General features: G+C 49.8%; 2 protein-coding genes across 5 annotated transcripts in view; one reads left to right on the top strand and one right to left on the bottom strand.

Annotated features, from left to right (window-relative positions):
* NTM (neurotrimin) overlaps nt 1-13,282 on the top strand; it is a 943,285-nt gene extending 930,003 nt beyond the window's left edge. For all 3 annotated transcript variants that reach the window (XM_073657491.1, XM_073657489.1, XM_073657487.1), the window contains one exon: nt 13,069-13,282. In XM_073657491.1, the coding sequence (XP_073513592.1) occupies nt 13,069-13,139 (71 nt within the window). In that variant the 3' untranslated portion in view covers nt 13,140-13,282. The remainder of the gene's footprint in view (nt 1-13,068) is intronic.
* The window catches only part of LOC141172872 (opioid-binding protein/cell adhesion molecule homolog), a 218,955-nt gene that overhangs the window by 12,518 nt on the left and 181,706 nt on the right, over nt 1-24,731 (bottom strand). The window contains exons 2-5 of one of the 2 annotated variants that reach the window (XM_073657494.1): nt 22,450-22,682; nt 11,050-11,175; nt 5,111-5,245; nt 4,654-4,774 (exon numbers count right to left, since the gene is read on the bottom strand). In XM_073657494.1, coding sequence (XP_073513595.1) covers nt 4,654-4,774; nt 5,111-5,245; nt 11,050-11,175; nt 22,450-22,682 — 615 coding nt within the window. The remainder of the gene's footprint in view (nt 1-4,653; nt 4,775-5,110; nt 5,246-11,049; nt 11,176-22,449; nt 22,683-24,731) is intronic. The other variant, XM_073657495.1, reaches the window with a different exon arrangement.

Here is a 24,731-nt window from a genome sequence, read left to right as displayed (position 1 = left end):
TGCTGGATCAGATTGACCAGAGCTTGACTATGGCTCCTGTCTCATGGCTGGTCCTCTGCTGGATCAGATTGACCAGAGCTGGACTATGGCTCCTGTCTCATGGCTGGTCATCCGCTGGATCAGACTGACCACAGCTGGACTATGGCTCCTGTCTCATGGCTGGTCATCCGCTGGATCAGACTGACCAGAGCTGGACTATGGCTCCTGTCTCATGGCTGGTCGTCTGCTGGATTCGACTGACCAGAGCTTAACTATGGCTTCCTGTCTCATGGCTGGTCATCCGCTGGATCAGACTGACCAGAGCTTGACTATGGCTCCTGTCTCATGGCTGGTCGTCTGCTGGATTCGACTGACCAGAGCTGGACTATGGCTCCTGTCTCATGGCTGGTCATCCGCTGGATCAGACTGACCAGAGCTTGACTATGGCTTCCTGTCTCATGGCTGGTCATCCGCTGGATCACACTGACCAGAGCTTGATGGCTCCTGTCTCATGGCTGGTCGTCTGCTGGATTCGACTGACCAGAGCTTGACTAAGGCTCCTGTCTCATGGCTGGTCATCCGCTGGATCAGACTGACCAGAGCTTGACTATGGCTTCCTGTCTCATGGCTGGTCATCCGCTGGATCAGACTGACCAGAGCTTGACTATGGCTCCTGTCTCATGGCTGGTCGTCTGCTGGATTCGACTGACCAGAGCTCGACTATGGCTCCTGTATCATGGCTGGTCATCTGCTGGATCAGACTGACCAGAGCTTGACTATGGCTCCTGTATCATGGCTGGTCGTCTGCTGGATCAGACTGACCAGAGCTTGACTATGGCTCCTGTCTTATGGCTGGTCGTCTGCTGGATCAGACTGACCACAGCTGGACTATGGCTCCTGTCTCATGGCTGGTCATCCGCTGGATCAGACTGACCAGAGCTGGACTATGGCTCCTGTCTCATGGCTGGTCGTCTGCTGGATTCGACTGACCAGAGCTTGACTATGGCTCCTGTCTCATGGCTGGTCATCCGCTGGATCAGACTGACCAGAGCTTGACTATGGCTTCCTGTCTCATGGCTGGTCATCCGCTGGATCAGACTGACCACAGCTGGACTATGGCTCCTGTCTCATGGCTGGTCATCCGCTGGATCAGACTGACCAGAGCTGACTATGGCTTCCTGTCTCATGGCTGGTCATCCGCTGGATCACACTGACCAGAGCTTGATGGCTCCTGTCTCATGGCTGGTCGTCTGCTGGATTCGACTGACCAGAGCTTGACTAAGGCTCCTGTCTCATGGCTGGTCGTCCGCTGGATCAGACTGACCAGAGCTTGACTATGGCTTCCTGTCTCATGGCTGGTCATCCGCTGGATCAGACTGACCAGAGCTTGACTATGGCTCCTGTATCATGGCTGGTCGTCTGCTGGATCAGACTGACCAGAGCTTGACTATGGCTCCTGTATCATGGCTGGTCGTCTGCTGGATCAGACTGACCAGAGCTTGACTATGGCTCCTGTCTTATGGCTGGTCGTCTGCTGGATCAGACTGACCAGAGCTTGACTATGGCTCCTGTCTCATGGCTGGTCGTCTGCTGGATCAGATTGACCAGAGCTTGACTATGGCTCCTGTCTCATGGCTGGTCATCCGCTGGATCAGACTGACCAGAGCTGGACTATGGCTCCTGTCTCATGGCTGGTCGTCTGCTGGATTCGACTGACCAGAGCTTGACTATGGCTCTCGTATCATAGCTGGTCATCTGCTGAATCAGACTGACCAGAGCTTGACTATGGCTCCTGTCTCATGGCTGGTCATCTGGTGGATCAGACTGACCAGAGCTTGATGGCTCCTGTCTCATGGCTGGTCGTCTGCTGGATCAGATTGACCAGAGCTTGACTATGGCTCCTGTCTCATGGCTGGTCGTCTGCTGGATTCGACTGACCAGAGCTCGACTATGGCTCCTGTCTCATGGCTGGTCATCTGCTGGATCAGATTGACCAGAGCTTGACTATGGCTCCTGTCTTATGGCTGGTCATCCGCTGGATCAGACTGACCACAGCTGGACTATGGCTCCTGTCTCATGGCTGGTCATCTGCTGGATCAGATTGACCAGAGCTTGACTATGGCTCCTGTCTCATGGCTGGTCATCCGCTGGATCAGACTGACCACAGCTGGACTATGGCTCCTGTCTCATGGCTGGTCATTTGCTGGAAAAAAGCGTTTTCTCCAGCAACGCAGGATACTTCCATTACCCTGGCCCATGTTAGACACTATACTATTTAAATTAAATGCAAATTATTTAGCGGCATTGATATAAGGTGGGGCTGGCAGCAGACTTGGACCCCTAGGAGGTATACTAGTGGGCAATAGTGAATATCCTTATGGAGAGTCAGTATTTAAAGTGCAGAGTGATTACCGGCAGTAGGTAAACTATTCACGTTCAGATGTCCGTAGTTGAGTCAATGGCGTTGTGTTGGTAGTCCGGATCTTGCACCGTTCCTTTATCAATGTGTATAGTCTAGGTGCAGTAAACACTTTTGATTTATATAAGGTACGAAATATGACTAACAGCCCATATAGGAGTTCAGGGGGCTCAGTAAAGACCCCTGTCCGGAGTCCGTACTTGAGGTGAACAGTTCAGATTAAAGCATAGATAATAGAAGTCTTTATTGTGGTGAAGCTAGTTCAGTTCTTGAGACCCTCGTTTTCTCTAGGAGGCACTGGAGCGGTGGGCCTCGTAGTATTGGTGAATCGAGCCTCCGGGCAGGAGAAGCCGGAAGTGGGGCCGGTGGCCCTGTATGACTCTCCGAGTGATCAGCTGCCAGACACGGAGTGCGGAGAGGACATTGTGACGCCACGCTGTCAAAGCCGGCAAGAGTGATATATATATATTATACCTTATATCATTGCCGCTAACTAATTTGCATTCTATTTAAATAGCATAGTGTCTAACATGGCCGGAGCCTGTACAGCCAGCTAGGAGTGCGGCCATTAACTACTATATAAATGTTGTTCTCTTTCCCTCTGTCCCTTTCGTGTTGTCTACCCAAGCATGAATACTTATCTTTGATGCTACAATATAGAAGTGTATAATAGAGAAGTGCGCGCAGAGGTGTAGAGGAGTGTGCGCGCGGAGGTGTATAGGAGTGTGCGCGCGGAGGTGTATAGGAGTGTGCGCGCAGAGGTGTATAGGAGTGTGCGCGCGGAGGTGTATAGGCGTGTGCGCGCGGAGGTGTATAGGCGTGTGCGCGCGGAGGTGTATAGGCGTGTGCGCGCGGAGGTGTATAGGCGTGTGCGCGCGGAGGTGTAGAGGAGTGTGCGCGCGGAGGTGTAGAGGAGTGTGCGCGCGGAGGTGTAGAGGAGTGTGCGCGCGGAGGTGTAGAGGAGTGTGCGCGCGGAGGTGTAGAGGAGTGTGCGCGCAGAGGTGTATAGGAGTGTGCGCGCGGAGGTGTATAGGCGTGTGCGCGCGGAGGTGTATAGGCGTGTGCGCGCGGAGGTGTATAGGCGTGTGCGCGCGGAGGTGTAGAGGAGTGTGCGCGCGGAGGTGTAGAGGAGTGTGCGCGCGGAGGTGTAGAGGAGTGTGCGCGCGGAGGTGTAGAGGAGTGTGCGCGCGGAGGTGTAGAGGCGTGTGCGCGCGGAGGTGTAGAGGAGTGTGCGCGCGGAGGTGTAGAGGAGTGTGCGCGCGGAGGTGTATAGGAGTGTGCGGTATAGAAGGAGACATTCAGAGGAGGCTCATCCGTGATCTCCACAGCGCTAATCACCTAGGTCCATGGTGGAACGACAGTGAGAGGGAAGTCGGGTGCAATGTTTGATGTGTTCTTCAGACCGCCCTTTTTGTGATGGTGGCGACGTTCCCTGCACCACTTTTAGGAGTGTTAGGAATGGAGAATAGTTTGGACTCGTCCTATATAAGACGTCTCGTAGATATGATTGGATCGGACTAATGTCCGGTATTAGAAGGAGCGCGCCGGCCGTCGGTGGGACTATAAGGTGAAGCGGTCCCATTGCCCCTTATATCTGTAGTGCACCGCGTCCGCACCCCCTGCAGCGCTCGGCGCGGTCCCTGTGTAGATGATGTGACACCACCCTCTTTCATGGCGACCATTGGTTCCGCTTATAAATATTAACATTGGTTTCTGTAAATTGCAGTAAGAGGATGAAACTCCTCACAGCGGTGGCGGCGGCAGCGGCTCATAATCGAGAAAAGATGCCAAAAGAAAATGCAAATACCTAATAAACGATTCAGCAGCCGCCGCCGAAAGTGAAATAATTCTTCACACCAGAAATAGAGAAGCTTCCTATTTATAATGCGCCTCCTGCCATCCGCAGTGTGCGTCATGGAGGAAAGATGGCGGCCGGCTCAGAACACACATCGCGTCAGAACCGGGTCCCGGACTAAAAGGCAACGTCCTGAAGCTTCACTCCGACATCAGACAGGTAGTCTCAGATTAGGGAAAGCTATTCATTTCTTCAGAAACAGCACCCTCCTCCGCTCTATGGTTGTGCTTGGTATTGCAGCTCTGCTTCATTCGGCCGAATACCAGACACAAGTATGGACAGGAGGAGCGCTGCTCCTGGAAGACCAGCAGAGACTTCTGTCTAATCTCAGTGTGACCCAGTCTTACCCAGGAGCCCTGGACTTTCTGTCATGAAGGTGGAAGAACAGCAATGACGTCACCTGGAGTCCTCCTTGTACCAGTTGAATTCTGCCAGCGGGACGGCCAGGGCAGCGCAGCGCAGCGTCCCCTTCTGACCGACAGACGCCCCCGTGTTTCTAGTGTCACAGATGTAGGGAGGATCTGTGGAGGGAATGAAGAGTGAGTGGCTGGTCCCGGAGGTGGTCTCCTCTGGGGAGGTGGTCTCCTCCGGGGGAATATTCCATGCGGTGACATATACCTATATATTCTGCCGAGCTTTACCATTGGAGAAGGGTCGATTCCCACTAGAACACGCCATCCCCTTCTCGTGTCACCCCATGCACTGCGCCCATGATGTGTTGCAGCCCGTCCCACCTTTTATGTTCAGTAAAATATGGACCACCCGGTGGCTTTAATAATAAATCTTCTGTTTATTGGTGTCTTGATTGGGACCAGTTTGAAGGTTTTCATTGGACATAACACATAAAGGATACTCACAATATACGGTGACGGTAACACGGCGCACTGCTGGGACTGCCACCTCATTGGCTGCACTGCATTCATAGTCACCCGACTGTTCTCGTGTGATTCCAGTAATTTCCAAATATTCATCGTCACTCACAAACCTAAAAGCTGAAAGAATAATACTGCACTGAATAGGAGGAGCACTGAATAGGAGGAGCACTGATACCAGAGGTCCATGGCTGAATAGAGCCCATCGGGGAACAGTGACCTGAGCACTCAATCGGGTGACTAGATCGCCATGTATTATCTGAAAGAATCCTAGATGATGGCCCTTCTTGGCCCATCACAGCTTGCTTAGCCTTACTGCAGCATCTTCATGTCCTAGCGAAGGGTTACATGACGACCCTGGAGCCTTATGTACTAGATATTGAATGTGTCCACTGACCACTGCGGGGAATATTCGAGGCCACCGCCTCCGCCAACTCGATGATAATGGTGTCAACTGACAACTGCGGCGCAAGTTCTGGGCCACCGCCTCCTCGATGATAATGGTGTCCACTGACCACTGAGGGGAATATTCGAGGCCACCGCCTCCTCAGTGATGATGGTGTCCACTGAGGGGAATATTCGAGGCCACCGCCTCCTCGATGATAATGGTGTCCACTGACAACTGTGGGGCAGGTTCTGGGCCACCGCCTCCTCAATGATAATGGTGTCCACTGACCACTGAGGGGAATATTCGAGGCCACCGCCTCCTCGATGATAATGGTGTCCACTGAGGGGAATATTCGAGGCCACCGCCTCCTCGATGATAATGGTGTCCACTGACCACTGAGGGGAATATTCGAGGCCACCGCCTCCTCAGTGATAATGGTGACCACTGAGGGGAATATTCTGGGCCACCACCTACTAGATGGTGAATGCATCCATAGATCATGGCGTCATTGGTTGAGGATCTCCTGAGGATGAGGAATGTGTGACAGGTTTTGGGGCCCTTTATGTCCAGGGATCTTGGGACAGATGATTTGTAATTTGCTGCATCCAGGGGCCTCGGAGATTGAAGCCTCTCACTTTACGATCAGGCTCTTTGATGAGATTCTGGATGACCAGGGGCCCCTACACTGTCCTTGCACAGGGGTCCTCAGCTGCTTTGCGGGGGTGCCAGCCTTGTACAGGGCGACCCGCTGCGCTCGGTATTTCTCGTGTGCTGCGGCTTCTTTCGCTCCTTCCTAATTCCCCGCACACTTCAGCCGCCATGTGGAGTGACAGAATGGGGACAGCACCGAGTTCCTCTGCGTCTGCAGCTCGGGGAGCGCGCAGAGAAAGGAAACAGAAATGTGTAGAGTTTTAATTAGATCTTACACTTAATATGCAAATGTGCTCGTCCTGCGCGGGGTGGGAAAATGAGAGTTTTATTTAAATGTGTGGAGGGTTAGAGGCGCTAATTACCAGCAGAGGAGACAGCGCCAAGCGGCGGCTCCAGAGTGACATGAGCCGCCTATCCGGATGGGGGAAGGGGTCAGAGGGGGAGCAGGTACATGACGGGGGTCACAGAGGTGCATGATTATCCTGTTTGTCTAATGACCAGCGCCGGCCCCATCTCAATCCCGCGATATCGGACCTTGATGATATAATTACGTGGCCAATAAGATCATGACCGCTTCAGTTCCCCGGGAGCAGAGAGTTCAGGGACGCCCTCCGCCCCCTCTGTACACACTGTATATACACACACACACATATATATATATATATATATATATATATATACATATATATATATAGTGAGGTAAATAAGTATTTGATCCACTGCGGATTTTGTAAGTCTTCCACCTACACAGAATTGAGAGGTCAGTAATTTTTATCATAGATACACTTCACCTGTGAGAGACAGAATCTAAGAATAAACCCAGAGAATCCCATTGTAGGATGTTACAGAATTAAATTGTATTTTATTACATGAAATAAGTATTTGATACAATAGAAAAGCAGAACTTAATATTTGTTACAGAAACCTTTGTTACATTTACAGAGGTCAGACGTTTCCTGTAGTTCTTGACCAGGTTTGCACACACTGCAGCAGGGATTTTGGCCCACTCCTCCATACAGATCTTCTCCAGATCTTTCAGGTTTCGGGGCTGTCACTGGGCAACATTGAGTTTCAGCTCCCCCCAAAGATTTTCTATTGGGTTCAGGTCTGAAGACTGGCTAGGCCACTCCAGGACCCTAAAATGCTTATTACGGAGCCACTCCTTTGTTGCCCTGGCTGTGTGTTTTGAGTTATGGTCATGCTGGAAGACCCAGCCACGACCCTTCTTCAATGCTTTTACAGAGGGAAGGAGGTTGTTGGCCAAAATCGCGAGATACATCACCCCATCCATCCTCCCTTAAATATGGTGCTGTCGTCCTGTCCCCTTTGCAGAAAAGCACCTCCCAAGTATGAGGTTTCCCCCACCATGCTTCACGGTTGGGATGGTGTTCTTGGGGTTGGACTCATCCTTCTTCTTCCTCCAAACATGGTGAGTAGAGTTGATATCAAAAAGTTTTATTTTGGTCTCATCTGATGACATAACCTTCTCCCATATCTCTTCTGGATCATCTAGATCAGATCTGGGCAACGTGCGGCCCGCGGGCCACATCTGGCCCTCTGGCTGTTCCAGTCCGGCCCGCGGACCGAGACAGCCGAAGGGCTGATAACAGTGGCCCACGGGCCGCACTGCACCGCACTCCGTCACCGCTCGCCGTCACTGCCCGCCTGCACACCGTCACCGCTGTCTCAATCCGTGGTCTCAATCCGCGGTGAATGCATTGGTGGAGGAGGGGCCGCCACTTCCCTCTTCCACCAATCAGCGTTAGAAACAGCTGACACAATGGCATCAGCCTGCACACTGTGGAGAGTCAGTGCATCAGAGACAGGAGCGTAGGGAAACGGGGAGTGAAGTAAGTATATGCTGGACACAGGGGGGGCTTTAATGCTGGACACAGGGACGGCTTTGCTTTGATGCTGGACACAGGGGGGCTTTAATGCTGGACACAAGAGATGCTTTAATGCTGGACACAGGGGGGGCTCTCATGCTGTACATAGTGGGGCTCTCATGCTGGACATAGTGGGGGGCTCTCATGCTGGACACAGGGGGGTCTCATGCTGGACACAGGGGGGGCTCTCATGCTGGACACAGGGGGCTCTCATGCTGGACACAGGGAGGGCTGTCATGCTGGACACAGGGGGGTCTCATGCTGGACACAGGGAGGGCTGTCATGCTGGACACAGGGGGGTCTCATGCTGGACACAGGGGGTCTCATGCTGGACACAGGGGGGGCTCTCATGCTGGACACAGGGGGGGCTCTCATGCTGGACACAGGGGGGTCTCATGCTGGACACAGGGGGGTCTCATGCTGGACACAGGAGGGCTCTCATGCTGGACACAGGGAGGGCTGTCATGCTGGACACAGGGGGGGTCTCATGCTGGACACAGGGGGGGCTCTCATGCTGGACACAGGGGGGCTCTCATGCTGGACACAGGGGGGGCTCTCATGCTGGACACTAGGGAGGGCTGTCATGCTGGACACATGGGGGCTCTCATGCTGGACATAGGGGGGCTCTCATGCTGGACACTAGGGAGGGTTGTCATGCTGGACACAGAGGGGCTCTCATGCTGGACACAGGGGGGGCTCTCATGCTGGACACTAGGGAGGGCTGTCAGGCTGGACACAGGGGGGGCTCTCATGCTGGACATGGGGGGCTTTAATGCTAGACACTGGGGGGCTTTAATGCTGGACACTGGGGGGCTGTCATGCTGGACACTTGGAAGGGCTGTCATGCTGGACATGAGGAGGCTCTCGAGCTCTCATACTGGACATGGGGGGGTGGGTGGTGCACATGCTGGACTTGGGAGGGCTGTGTGGGGCTCATGCTGGACATGGGGGGCTGTGTATGGCTCATGCTGGACATGGGGGGCTGTGTATGGCTCATGCTGGACATAGGGGGCTGTGTGGGGCTCATGGTGGACACAGGAGAGCTGTGTGGTGCTCATGCTGGACACGGGAGGACTCTGTGGGGCTCATGCTGGACATGGGGGGCTGTGTATGGCTCATGCTGGACACCGGAGGGCTGTGTGGGGCTCATGCTGGACATGGGGGGCTGTGTGGAGCTCATGGTGGACACAGGAGAGCTGTGTGGTGCTCATGCTGGACATGGGGGGGCTGTGTGGGGCTCATGCTGGACTTGGGGGCTGTGTGGGGCTCATGCTGGACATGGGGGGCTGTGTGGGGCTCATGCTGGACATGGGGGGGCTGTGTGGGGCTCATGCTGGACATGGGGGGGCTGTGTGGGGCTCATGCTGGACATGGGGGGCTTTGTGGGGCTCATGCTGGACATGGGGGGGCTGTGTGGGGCTCATGCTGGACATGGGGGGCTTTGTGGGGCTCATGCTGGACATGGGGAGGCTGTGTGGGGCTCATGCTCATGTTAATATTAATATTGAGCAGAATTAATTTCAGCCTATTGGTTCGGCCCTCCCCAACAGTCACGGTCTCTCATGTGGCCCCTCGGGAAAATTAATTGCCCACCCCTGATCTAGATGGTCATTGGCGAACTTCATACGGGCCTGGACATGTGCTGGCGTGAGCAGGGGGACCGAGGAAGATCGACAGCCATCTTGTGTTTCTTTCATTTTCTAATAAATCTGCCAACAGTTGTTGCCTTTTCACCAAGCTGCTTGTCTATTGTCCTGTAGCCCATCCCAGCCTTGTGCAAGTCTACAATTTTGTCCCTGGTGTCCTTAGACAGCTCTTTGGTCTTGACCATGGTGGAGAGGTTGGAGTGTGATTGATTGTGTGAACAGGTGTCTTTTATACAGGTAACGAGTTCAAACAGGTGCAGTTAATACAGGTAATGAGTGCAGAGTAGGAGGCTTCTTAAAGAAAAACTAACAGGTCTATGAGAGCCAGAATTCTTGCTGGTTGGTCGGTGATCAAATACTTATTTCATGCAATAAAATGCAAATTAAAGGGAATCTGTCACCCCCTGGGAGATATCAGACCTCTACGATGGGCATACAGGGTATAGACAAGTTCTATACCTATCTGTATGGCCCATAGTAAAGGTCTGATTGCAGAGAAAAGCGCTTTAATCATTTCTATTTTGTACAGGCTTGGCGTCCGGGGGACGGCAAGAAATCCCCACCTATGTGCTTAATTACCATATTCCCCCATCCCCTGCATGTCACAGGATGCTGTATGGCCATAGTAGAGGTCTGATAACTCCAAAGTGGTGACAGATTCCCTTTAATTCTGGAACAATCCTACAATGGGATTCTCTGGATTATTCTTAGATTCTGTCTCACAGGTGAAGTGACCGACAATAAAAATTACAGATCTCTCCATTCTGTGTAGGGGGAAAAACAAAATCCGTAGTGGATCAAATAATTATTTTCCCCACTGTAAATGTATATACACACTTGTCTATATATACTTGTATTCTATGTTTCCTTATACAAAGTTTAGTTCCATACACTTCTATCCATACCTACAGGCTGCGCGCGCCGGCGTCCATACCTACAGGGTGCGCGCGCCGGCGTCCATACCTACAGGGTGCGCGCGCCGGCGTCCATACCTACAGGCTGCGCGTGCCGGCGTCCATACCTACAGGCTGCGCGCGCCGGCGTCCATACCTACAGGGTGCGCGTGCCGGCGTCCATACCTTCAGGCTGCGCGCGCCGGCGTCCATACCTACAGGCTGCGCGCGCCGGCGTCCATACCTACAGGGTGCGCGCGCCGGCGTCCATACCTACAGGCTGCGCGCGCTGGAGTTCATATCTACAGGCTGCGCGCGCCGGCGTCCATACCTACAGGGTGCGCGCGCCGGCGTTCATATCTACAGGGTGCGCGCGCGCCGGCGTCCATATTTCCAGGGTGCATACACTGCCATCATTATTATCTGACTGTTTTATACGCACATATTCACACAGACTTACATTTTCCAGAATAATGTCTCCACGTTACAGCTGGCTCAGGTCTGCCCGTGGCCAGACATCTGAGGGTCACGGTGCTCCCCTCATTGACACTGATATTTGTAGAGATGTTAAGGATTTGGGGTGGAACTGTGGGAAAATGACATTATAGAGTTAATTCAAATGAATTTCTAACAGAAATCTGCTGCCATCGAGCTTTGTGTCTGTGCACACTATGTGATGCCTGCACGTAGTATGTGATGCCTGCACGGAGTATGTGATGCGTGATGCCTGCACGTAGTATGTGATGCCTGCACGTAGTATGTGATGCCTGCACGTAGTATGTGATGCCTGCACGTAGTATGTGATGCCTGCACGTAGTATGTGATGCCTGCACGGAGTATGTGATGCGTGATGCCTGCACGTAGTATGTGATGCCTGCACGCAGTATGTGATGCCTGCACGTAGTATGTGATGCCTGCACGTATCTGCAGATGTACAGTGGATATAAATGTCTGCACACTCCTGTTGAAATATTTTCATAGTTTTTCAAGGTTAAGGGTAGACAGAAGTCTCACATGTTCAACTAGACCCCAACAACAAAATGCAGGTTTGTCATGTCCAAGAATCATTTCTGAACCTTTTCCGCCTTTAATGTCACCATAATCTTCACAAATTCATTGAGAAACAAATGAACATTTTTTGGGGGAGGAAAAAGAAAAAATTAAGAAGTAAATAAGTCTGCACACCCTTGCACTGATACTGTCAGTTTCTGGCAGCGTTCAGTGTCTTTGGGTCGGGGTCTATCACTCGGCACATCTAGATTCGGCGATCTTTGCCGGCTCCTCCTTGCAACAGCTCCACATCTGTCAGATTGTGGGGGCATCTTCATTGTACAGCGCCCTCTTCTGGTCACCACAGATTGCCCCTTGGGTTCAGGTCTGGGCTTGGCTGTTCCAGAACTTCCATCTTCTTCTGATGAAGCCTTTTCTCTTAGTGATTTGGAGGTCGCTTGGGGGCATTGTAGCACTGAAAGGTGAAATTCCTCCTCCTCTTCAGCTTTTTAGCAGAGGCCGGAAGGTTCTAATGTAAAATTTACTGATATTTAGACTGTCCATAAAACCCTCCCCCTTGACTAAATCACAACACTGCTCCCACCATGCCTCACTGTGGGGATGGAGGTCTCCTGGTGTCTGCGTTGCACTTTCTGGAATTATGGCCAAAATGTTCCCCCCGTGATCTCATCAGAACAAACAAGTTCTCCAAATGGTTTTGGCAGAATTGATGGAGGATTTGGCAAAGCATAGCCAGGTTCGAATGTTCTTTGTAAGAAAAGGCTTCTCTCTAGAAGATGGTCTCTCCTCGACCTCCTGGTAGACCTTCCACTCCATCACAACCAGACTGAAGTGTAGGACTCCGCCTACATATTGTAACTGGGTGGTCTCCCTATCACTCGATGCTGAACAGCGCGATTTGTGCTCTTGCACTCCATGTCCAATTTCAGGCCATATTACTCTTTTGGTTTATACGCTTATGCTCATGTTATTGCTACTCGCTCAAGTGTTTTGTCTGCTGTGGGACTTTTCATTACCTTCTAATCAGTCCACCGAGTATATTATTATCACTTATTCTTGTTATCACTGTTCAACCGTTTTCGTCTCTGAACCAATTTGGCTGTAGAACGTCACTAATTTTATGGTGCTGAAAACGAATCTGATGCTTAAATTTGCTGATTGGCTCTAATTTTCAAGATCCAGAGGAGGTGTAATTACTCATGACACCTTTCATGCTGCTTATAGATAAATTGTCTTTATTTCCTCCTCGTTATTGCATTGTTAGTAGCTCGTCTGTTCCATCATCTATTTAGTCTATTGAGCCTTCAGTCTTCTATCCTCTTAGGGCGACCAATCAAAAATCGCCATCTCTGCTCCGATGGCGTCATCCTAATTACAGCTGCATCACCTACTTCTATAAATGCTCTCTGTAAGGTGTACAGTTTTAGGATTTCTTAGCATACTGACATGTTTCTATATGTTTTTTCAGATATGCCTCGTTCTTACATTAACAAAGTGGATAGTTTTTGCTACACTTTGCGTCACAAAGACAAAGCTTGACTACCATGATAAGGAAAGCCTACAACCTGTATTTTGGCTGTAGAATAGGAGATCAGGACAAGAGTTGGACTCCACACATATGCTGAAACAGATGTGCATCACATCTCACCCAAAGGGTTGCACAGGAAGAGGCAATCAGTGCATTTTGCAGTCCCAATAATTTGGAGAGAGCCAACCAATCACACTACCTATTGCTATTTTTTCTACATGGTACCCTCCATTAGGAAAGGAGTTTCAAGGAAGAAGAAGTGGACTTTACAGTATCCAAACGTTCCATCTGCAATATGCCCAGTACCACATACTGAAGATTTGCTGGCTCCCAAGGTACCGGAAACTTTTTCAGTCGTCCAGTGAGGACGAAGAGGGCGCTTGGAGTCATGAAGCACCTTCCTCTCACAACCCAGACTTTGTCAGGAACCTCTACTGAACCACACCTTATAACACAAAGTGAACTTAACCATCTTGTTAGAGACTTGGATCTGCCCAAGAGTAAGGCTGAGCTCTTAGGTTCCTGGCTACAGCAGTGGGATCTCTTAGTGGGTGATGTTCGGATTTCTTTATTCCAAAACCATGATAAAGATCTTGTCCAATAATTCTTTATGGAGGGCGATTTTGTGGCAACAACATCAACAGTTAAATGAAAGCTCTGAAGATAAGTCATAATCCAGAGGAATGGAGGCTCTTCATCGATTCGTCCAAAAAAAACCTAAAAGCCGTCTTGCTGCATAATGGCAATGCGCTACTGAGACGACGCAGCATTTATTATTAATTAGGCCAGATGTATTTTTCAGTAGGTTAAAAGACATAAGCCATTGTTCATATTAGCCTGACTCTTAAATTGATGTATGTTGCAGCTTATTGTGCTGCTATCCTTAGAGGACAAAGATGCAGGGTAATTGAACAATCGGTGTTTGCTAATATGTTGATTACCCATTGTATCAGTCCATGCAGTTTGTTGATCTGCAAACACTGAAGGACAAACTATACAAGTTGATTGAATACTCGAACAATGAGAGATGACCTCATCTCTCCTTCCCCCTGACCTGTGGATGATGGCCTGGAAGACAGTTGTGGGTATAAAAAGGGACTTGTATCCTTCTGCAGAGATACTCTACATGATAGTAGCCAAGGCACCCAGGCTCCAATCGGAGGAATACAGATTTGAGACACTCTACAGGATGCCAGCTTAAGGGACCACGGCCCCAGCTGGAGGAATACAGATCTGCTCCACTGACCATCATTGAACCCATGGAGATGTTTGGAGAAGCCAGGTTGGGACAGTCAGGTCACCTGGCCCCATAAACACACCTGATTGTCCCATCCTGGCTTCTCCAATCAGGTCACCTAGCAAATACCTCAATGGTTTGCTAGCTTCCTAAGCTGGCTGCTACCTGCTCTGTGGGTGCACGACAAAAGCGGGGGCCACTGGTTGAGGTATTTGGCCCAGGAAGCCCCGAAGTCACAGTTGTTCTAATTCCCGGCGGGCAAGCGGAAGGGTGAGACTCTGTCATTTACACCATCCAATGTACTTGCTGGGACTGTTCTATGTGTTGTTGACTTTAGTTGATGCAATAAATTATTACCGTAGTGTGTTACCCTCACCCTGTGTCGTCTGAGTAGTGCTCTGTCTAAGGGGAAGGGGTACAAGCATTCAGTAGGATGAGTCCTGGTCCATGCCATCTTTCTATAGACAGCCGTCCAGGGGACGAGAGCACCCACTGACTCTCGTGTCTCCACAGCTACCTTCAATTCCAGTTGGTTCTGCCGTCCACATGAAAGAAACCTATGACAACACGAAGCAGCTGTTGAGGTGCTTGAACTACGACCAACATTTGTGGCCTCTCTGTGGTGACTTAACGGTGGTTGCCCTCTTACTTGGTCTCTGGGGTGGATAGTCCTGCTGCCTTCTGTGTGAGTGGGATAGTTGTGGAAGAGAACATCACTACAATTATAGAGACCGGCCTCCAGCACTTGTAGAACAGTGGAATTTGATGCTACTTTTGCATAAAGATACTTAGGTTTATCCTAAGTCATATTTGGGTTTACTTAAAGGATTATCCTAATGGATATGCCTTGATAATTATAGGTAACATCCATGGTGTACAGTACCTGATAGTGAATGTGAGGCTGGATCTGCTCCTCAGTGCTCCCACTGCCTTCTGGGATGTCGCATCACAGATGAGGGGGTGAGGCCTGCTAGTAACAGCTGGCCCTGATGACCTGGAGATGGGGGGCATGGCCAGCTCCTTCTATCTGTACTCTGCCTTCCCCGCTCCACTCTGGATCCATGCCTGCTTATTTCACAGCTTCTTTATGACAGTCATAGCTCTCTCTACACTCCTGAACATGTCATAAAGAGGTTGCAATCCACTGCAGAAGAAGTCTTAAAGACGAGAATACATTTGAACATGGCAAGAAGGGAGCAGGGTCTCCCAGGCCTGGCGTGCATGCCCACAGGGAGGGCTCAGAGGTCCCCCTCTGACGCGAGTGCCATGGGTTCGCCACCACTGCTCTATACCTAGAGGAAACTAGATTCTCCAATTCCTCGAGTCCCGGGTTCTTCAGCCCACATTTTTCATTATTCTATCATGCAATTTTTGCAATTACCGTAGGTTTCCTTAAAAATTTTGCACCGTTTGCCCTCTACAGCCGCTGTGTTACACTGTCCATTGCTGGTGGCTGCAGAATGTATTACCGCGGTCGGCCTCATTATCTTTATTTTAACAAATGTGTTGAGGACATGACTTTGTGGCACCTACAATTAAGACAGGTTCTCCTCCTCACAGACTGCACAGGTCTGTCCATAAAATGGCTGCTGGTGGAGGAGCATGTGAGCAGACATGTCCATGCTGTCCCCCTCTTTGTATAGATTATGGACAACATTAAAGGTGGAAAACACTCTGAAATTATTTTTTTATATGATAAAAACCTGTAATTTTAATGGGGGCTGTGAAGACCCGGGGTCTCCCGTGGGCGCAACACTACACAGACAACACAGGGTGAGTGTAAAAGTGCAATACTTTACTGAACCACAAAGTGGACAATAAACACATGGAACAGTCCCAGCAAATGCCCAAGATGGTGGAACATTACACAGTGTCAGGGAATTATTGAGGAATATTGAAAGTCTGTCATAGATCTTGACCATTTCTCCCTTATTCCCCTTTTCATCAGTAAAATATGATATCACTTTTGGGCTTCTGGGATCAACGTGCAATGAGTTATCCGAAAAAACAGGTTTTCAATACAAATCTGAAGGGTGGAGCCCAGCCCCTGTGATGTCATCACAGGGGGGTCTCTTCCTTCAGCATAAAATAGTTTGAGACTGAAGCTGTGTTCTTTGTCTGAGAGTATATGTCTATCATAGCGGAGGACCCTGTTCGATAACAGTAAGCAGAGTCTCCCCTCCACCTATATTGAATCGTCACAGCGATGTTTATAGTGTAAGTTCCTCCTTTTATCCTGTTTTATTTATGTAACTGCGTATGTATTTTAATGTCTCCTTTGTAACATCCTTGTATATATTTTTCCTAAACACTGCCTCCCTTTTGGATGAAATAGAAAATGTACTAGTTCTGTTTCTTTTGTTCTGTAATCGTTCCCTTCCCCAAAGCCATATACGCTACCAAAACGCAGGCGTCCGGCCAGGCCTGTATTATATTTCAAACTCGGCCGGTGGTGTCAGAGAATATTAATAATCGGGCTATCGTGAAGCTGACCGTGACCATACGGAGGGCATAAATACTATTCCATGCTTTGGAACCCAGAGCTGTGATGCTATACGCTCTTTGGTCGCTTGCCGATACCTAAGGAGTGAGTAGTCTGGATCGTGTGCTCGCGATTCCGGACAAAATACTGACAGCGTGACGGCAACGGCGAGATATTGCGTGATCTCCCCGGTGTCGTCACTGAGGAATCCCTGACACAAAGTCTTACCCTTCAGCTGGCCCGCCGAGAATAGAGTAGCTGCGATTTCGGGGCTTCAAGGGCCGACTACCCCCACCAGTGGCACCCCACTTTTGGCTGGCCCCCAAAGAGAGAAGGTAACGACAAGCTTAGGAAACTAGCAGAGAGCAGTGAAGTCTGGGACCAGGTGGCCTGATTGTCCCGACCTCGATTCTTCAAGACGTCTCTGAGGGTTTTGCAATGGTCAATGGAGCCGATCTATAGTCCTTCAGCTTGGGCCGAAGTCCGTAAGCTGACATGCTGTAGAATGAACCAGAATGAAGGCAGAGACCCCTTTTTTTTTATAGATCACAGTTGCCCTTGCAGCCATCATTTACAGGTCAAGGGTCCGGGATCAAGGTGGAAGGGGCTCATGACTCATTGTTTAAGCATGTTATCAACTTGCATGGTTTGGTATAATACATAATCACCAGCATATTATCACAGTATTGCTCCATGTATCTATCTTGCAAGATTTGCAGACAATAAGTTACAGGACATCTCAATTCAAGTGTCAACATTCAGGATTATTCAAACAATAGTCTGTGTTAATCAACCAGAGTAGAACACCAATGCAAAAGTCAATATAACGATAAAAGCATATGGCTCCTGGCTTACTGAATTTGTCTGGCATCATTAAGAAGAAAAGCTGCGTCGTCACAGGTGCGTAGATTTTTTGTCACAATTCTGTTGTGAGAATACCTGGGACCAGGGGCTCCTTCCCTGTCCCTGCACTAGGGGCAACCAACCTAGCTATCCCTGTTCCCCTGGTTACATCAGATGGCGAAGATGCTGGGGCCACGTACCTTGCTGTTCTCCTGAATCAGCCCTTATCTGTCCCCTCCCCCACCCAGGGAAGTAGGGAGGAATAGTGTATCTACATACACAAAGACAAACAAGGAAAGGACATACAGGGATAAATGAAAATACCAAACATACAAAATATGCACTCACAGACAGCAGAGGTAATATACTGGAGGGATTAGGAAGGTAAACAAAAAAAGAAGAGGAAGGGACTACGCACACAACCAAAACTCCAAGCAATAGTCACAGAAAACTCTCCTTAAATTTCTCAACCGAACACCAAATCCTCCACTCATCACCAGGCACTATAAGACTTAACACTGGCAATTCAGATTCCCAGAGCAGAGACTATATATGAGAGGGGAGTGGCTGATGCTGCACAGCTGGGAACTTCCAAGAAGGAAGCTTCAGAGACTCCAAGCTGAGCAGTTTAACTCCTGCACTGCTGAATAATAATCTTTTTTTTTTTTTTTTTGCTGAAAGAAGCTAGTGTAGCACCCTGAGGATTTGGCTGCTACAGGGGTATTGCACCTCAACCCAGAGGTGTGATATTCTACTCCCGGGTAAGGATGGAGTGTGGGACTGAGCTCGGTAGGCTGCATGCACTACACACATCCCATTTCCGAGGAGCAGACCGACGGTACTCCCACTTAGAAATGTGCAGGTACGACCGAGTCTGTTCCTGGCTGGAGTGGGAGGGGGGTGGTACATCCCAAGTAGTGTAGGGGCAGATAGGGGGAGCAGCCTGGGTAAAGTTAGGAGCTCATTGGGTGCTGGTCACCTGAGCTCACACATAGAGGGGTATATAAGGTGGGCACCAACTAGAATCAGGGTCAGACGCAGAGAGTCAGATGCAGAGAGGATCAGCTGCAGAAAACAAGTTAGGAGAGGAGAGAAGAAAGACCAAGACCCAGAGTGAGAGAGGAGAAAAGAGAAAGACCCAGAGCACAGAAGAGAAGGGACCCAAGAACCCAAATCAGAGCACCGGGTGAGGAGTCAGCAAAAGGGTACCGGAACCCAAACTGGTGGGGGTAAAAACAATCCCCAGCCAGAGACCGGAGACCGTGGGCAGTGTCTGTCACGGTCACCCACCATATTCACCCCGAAGGCACACCACATGAAGGGTCAGGGAACCCAGGGCCAAGGGTGTCCCAACAGAAGGCCCGAGGGAGCTGGACCTAGGTGGATCACTGGTGGGGACGGCTGAAGAAAGGACAAAGGGAGAGCTCAGGGCCACGCTCCGGACTTGTTTGGGGGTTGGCTGGATCCAGGACCTGGTGGACGCAGCACGGCTCGGGTGGTCACTAGCAGCTGGAGTGACCAGTACAACATCTGCAGTAAGTAAACACCCTTAACTGCACAACCCGACTCTGTCTTCACTGCCGTCTGCACTACACCACCACAACCCCCATCCTCTGCGCCTGTCCCCTCTGAGGCTATACCCCTCCCGTTGGGGGTTATTTCACCAAGCTGCGCACCCACCATCAGCCTCAGCGGACCCTGCTGCAGCGGCGGCCACAGTGACCGCATCACAACGGGTGGCGTAGTCGACACAAAAGAACTCTTAATAACATCTGTAGAACTGCCACATCACACTGAGCTTGACGCCCTGGGCACGGGACCGGGTCACAGCCGCTCGGAGACTACAACCCCCCCCCCATCTGATCCGGTGCCGGGTATTCCCCTCAAAAAGGAATATGTCCCAGGGGGCGCGTCACTAGCACCATTTAATAAGAGGGAGAAGTGCTTCTATTCAATGTAGGAGTACTTGAACTCAGGCGCTGCGGTCCTCTGGCTCCTCTTTGTCGCGATATAAACTTGTGACACTTTTTATATCCTGTAAGGTAAGCCTCTTTATTATTCGTCTGAAGCATCTATACATGTGAAGTTATGTATACTGCTCCGCAGGGGAAGGGCATGTGTGTAAGTCCTCCCATTCATGGCACTGGAGCTCTATTTCCTTGTGTGGTAGGTTCCTGTGTCGCTTAACCTTCTTGGGTGGAATTCCTCTTCGGTACTTGGTAATATTGTACATATAGTACATGTAATGTGTGTGTGTGTGTATATGATATGTACAACTTAGAGTTCATGGTCCCTTCATCCCTCCACTCTTCAATGCCTAAGCCTTCCATCCTGATGAGAGAGAGCGGACTGATCAGCGGCTGCCCAGTGAGAGGACATCTATGTGATCCAGATAGACGTCGTAGCCTAAGAATGGTCTCATTGACTGGACCCTCGGACATCTGATCAAAACATTTATAAGATCAGCATTTCTGAATTGCTTTAGTCATTTGTCATTGCTCCCGAGGAGCCTGGCTAGGAGAAGTCTTACAGGAAGCCGGCCAGTGTACGTCTGTGTGGGGCAGAGGTGCGCGTCCTACAACCTTAGGGCCGTGATCTAGTGTAGATTCCCACTGGATTGGCCAATAGCTGCTGAGACCTACAACCTTAGGGCCGTGATCTAGTGTAGACCCCCACTGGACTGGCCAATAGCTGCTTCTTCACAGCTGCTTTCTTCTCAGTGGTTTCACCTTGTTTTTCTCACAGGTTCACATGATCAGGGGTCCGATAACTTTCCCCCCCATTAGTGGATAAACCCCAGGCGCATGGAGGATGGTCGCGAGCCCGAGTCTGGATCCATTATGGACTGTACGTTTGGGGACCAGACTGCGTTCATTTATTTTCAGAGAAATGTATTCATTGGATGTTTGTTTTTTTTAGGTCACCGAGACCGAAATAAAAAGAAAAAAAACATGGTGGCAATTTCTCCTTGTAGCGGCTCCTCCGTTGCTCTGACATGATTGCATTCCCGTGAAATAGCAAGTCTGGAGCATTTCTTCTGCCTTAGCCATTCCTCTGTAACTCCTCCTGGAAACGTAAGATCTATCTATGTCTGATCAGAGTATCGAACGGGTTCTGCTCATCGGGAGCAGGGAAACTTACTGACATCGGTCTCACCTTGGCCGGCAGACATTGCCCATGAATTAGGGTTCCTGGCAGAGGTGACCAGAGTCGGTATTGATAGACTGTATGAGCACAGAGAGGGGGTCCATATACCCGTGACCCTCCACACGCCTCCAGAATGTCCTGACACTGCGAGAACCTGAAGGCCTCATCAATACCACACTTGATCCCTTAATGGCCCTTTCATAATGTTGTGCGAGTTCACCAGCTTTCAGCGTCTCCCTGTGAAGTGATCAATGTCAGCTATAACCGAGACCCCACGTCTGCGGGAGAAAGGCTCAGCTCTCACCCAAATCCCCCCCGTCATTGGGGAGAACCGCTCCTCTCACATGGTTCTCTGCAATATGGCGTCCTCTGACCTGTTCCACGTCTCCCCAATAAGTAGCGACTCAATGTGACCTCCTCTGCGGGATCAGACGGATCAGTGTCATCGGACTCTTTAAATTGAATAGAATCTGTCCGCAGGATTACCCACCCCAAATTATTTCTGTGCACGTAGCTCTTCCGAAACAAGTCCAGCAAGCTCTTTACATGGCCAGTCGCTTCCCCAGTTCATGAGAAATCCCTGTTTGATATGGAAATGAGGCTGAAGAGCTATGGTAGATCTGAAGCCTCTGTCACTCCAACTCTACTCCCAGCCCAGCGCCTCTGCCTCCTGCTTGACTGATGGCGACTATGAAGTGTGACTTCAGGCAAAGGAGCCGTGAAAGCAGCTGACTGGTTGATCAGGACCATTTTCCTGCTGATGAGGATCAGGTAGAGGGTCATGCTCACTTCCTGGGGATCATTTTTACATTTTTAGTATCTGTGGAAGTTCCCCCGAAATCCAGGATACAAGAACCTGACCCTGTTTGTATCCATCAACACTACAACTCTCAGCTGCTGGCGACGTTCAGTTTCTCTGTAGGACGTGAATCTCCGAGGACTCGGCCGTAACACAATGGTCGCAGGTGTCTGACTGGGGTCTTCATGGGCACCAGGGCCAATAGTGGGGAGCGCTGCTCTCGACACTATTATAATCCATACGTGGCCTCTGCACACAGATTGCGGCCGATTTTCAGAGGGCACGTGAAATATTCTAAGGGTTGTCGTTCCAGGATTTTCGAGGTGTTTTTAGACTCAATATTGGGGAAGATAAAGCAATTCATGCCTGTAAACATCATCGAACATGCAGAAAATCGTGGCCATCATGGAGTTAGGAGTCCACCATCAGATGGCAGAGAGACAATGCCGCACTCTCTTACCGGGCTGCCGTATAAGCTCGTCAGGCCACGGTACTGTAGGAATATTCGGTTCCTGCTCTTCTCCGGTACAATGGCCAGTGCCACAATCACTGCCTGCACAACCCGAACATACTGAGACTCCCTCATGAATGATCACGATGGGCAGATTCTTACTAGAATTTCTCTTCCTAATATGAAAGTTTCAGAGACCTGTGTGAACAGCACCCAACCTCATCCTGCAGGACGCTGCCGTTTCTCCAATTATAGAGCTTATAAAAAAATACAATTCTCAGGAGAAAGAAACGATCCAATGCCCAAACCCAGACTGACCAGTGGCCGGCGTCCAAGACTGACCTGATGGTTGTGACACTTACCTTGTACAATGAGGTGCACACGGGAGGTTTTGGGGTGATTGTCTGTCTGTATGGAGCAGGTATAGGGTCCCTCGTCATAAACGCCCACATTCTGGATCTCAATGCTGTACTGGGTCTTGGTGTTGGCTACAAGTACTACCCGGGGGTCTATGGACCACTTGTTATTGCCGGTGTATAAAATGGTGCTGCGGTTCAGCCAGGCCACGCGGGTCACTCTGTTATCCACCGCGCACCTGCAGAGAGAAGAGAGGTTTGATAACTCAACCACATATATTCAAAGCATCTCAAAACAATTCTACCATACTGAAATCATAGCCAAGTATACGAACAGCATATATGAATGGTATACATTGGCTTAACAAAGGAGTCGGTGGGTGACATGTCTGACCCATGGGGCTCAGTCTCACAGAACGGTCTGCTATGATAGTTAAATGGGTTTTCCATTACTTGGACAACCCCTTCTCATAACCCAGGCTTGGATCCGATAAAAAAAAAGCTCATACTCCCCTCCCGTGCCGGCGCCTTTCCATCGCTGTCAGCACTCACGTTCCGGCAGCACTCACGTTCCGGGGTCTCTTGTGTGGTTGTTATGACACGTGAGCCCTGCACCCGGGAACGCGAGTGCTGACACAGCTGGAACGGCGCCGGCATGGGAGGAGAATATACGCTTTATCGGGGATGAGCAGGGGTTGTCCAAGTAGTGTCCACCTTCTTTAATAGAGTTGAAAAAAGACAAATGTCCATCAAGCTCAACCAAGGGATGAAAAAGGATAAAAGGATGGGTTATATGTACAACCACAATGCATGATCCAGGCCGCCCCAGAAGAGCCAATCTTTCTCCCCTGAACCCAAGGGTCTGTCCACTGGACCAAATATCTAGAAAAGGACTTTACACATTTACAGAATTTTTTTTATTTTCTTCTACGAAAAATAAAAGGCATCAAAGCCTTTTTTGAAAGCTTCTCTGGTTCTCACTGTGACTGTTCCACAGATTTAATAGTTCTTATGGTTAAGAGGCCTTGTATCCTCTGGGGGTTGAACCTTTCTTTTTCCAGCTGGAGGGATTGTTCTTTTGACTTTTGAGGGGGTTTCACATTATACAGCTTTTGACCACACTTTTTGTATGGGTTATTCATGTACTTCATCATGTCATCCCTTAGATGTCTCTTCCCAAGACTCAATAATTGTAATTCTTTTAGTCTTCCCTTATAGCGAAGATCACCCATCATACCCTTCATCATCTTTGTGACTCTTCTTTGCCTCTTTTTTATGAATTGGTGCCCAGAAATGAGCTGCATATTCCAGATAAGTTTGTGCTATATTGTATAGTGGTTGCATTACATCCCTGTCCCCCCAGTCCATGTATTAAACCTGACCATATCCTGCTCGTCTTAGACGTTACTGATTGACAGGTCATGCTGTTATTTAGTCTGTGATCTACAAGTACATCCAGATCCTTCTCTCCTATTTTAACTCCCCCTAGAACATATGATGCCCTCGGATTATTATATTTCTCCAAATTCATCCTCCTTTGTCAAGTGGATGCCAAAACACTCAGTTTGTGAAAGGCCACCTATAACTTATGAACAACCTCCATAGATTATACTCAAAGGTGGACACATCATTGGTGCAACCAGTGCAGCCGCACAGGGGCCAAGAGGTAAGGGGGGCACTACCACTTCCAAAGCTGGTGGAACTCTGTATTATGATGAACTATTGGGCAGCAATATATTGTTCTTTCACAGGGGCCCTTTTCTATATATACTCTATACACTGCTCAAAAAAATAAAGGGGACACTTATACAACAGAATATAACTCCAAGTAAATGAAACTTCTGTGAAATCAAACTGTCCACTTAGGAAGCAACACTGACTGACAATCACTTTCACATGCTGTTGTGCAAATGGAATAGACAATAGATGGAAATTATTGGCAATTATCAAGACCCCCTCAATAAAGGAGTGGTTCTGCAGGTGGAGACCACAGACCACATCTCAGTACCAATGCTTTCTGGCTGATGTTTTGGTCACTTTTGAATGTTGGTTGTGCTTTCACACTCGTGGTAGCATGAGACGGACTCTACAACCCACAGAAGTTGCTCAGGTAGTGCAGCTCATCGAGGATGGCACATCAATGAGAGCTGTGGCAAGAAGGTTTGCTGTGTCTGTCAGCGTAGCGTCCAGAGGCTGGAGCCGCTACCAGGAGACAGGCCAGTACACCAGGAGATGTGGAGGGCAACAACCCAGCAGCAGGACCGCTACCTCCGCCTTTGTGCAAGGAG

This window comes from Phyllobates terribilis, unplaced genomic scaffold (genome assembly GCF_046119375.1).
Source record: "Phyllobates terribilis strain yellow unplaced genomic scaffold, ASM4611937v1 Scaffold_12__6_contigs__length_324123572, whole genome shotgun sequence".
Lineage (NCBI taxonomy): Eukaryota > Metazoa > Chordata > Amphibia > Anura > Dendrobatidae > Phyllobates > Phyllobates terribilis.
The sequence above is the reverse complement of the archived record's forward strand: the minus strand, read 5'-3'. Positions and strand labels throughout refer to the sequence as shown.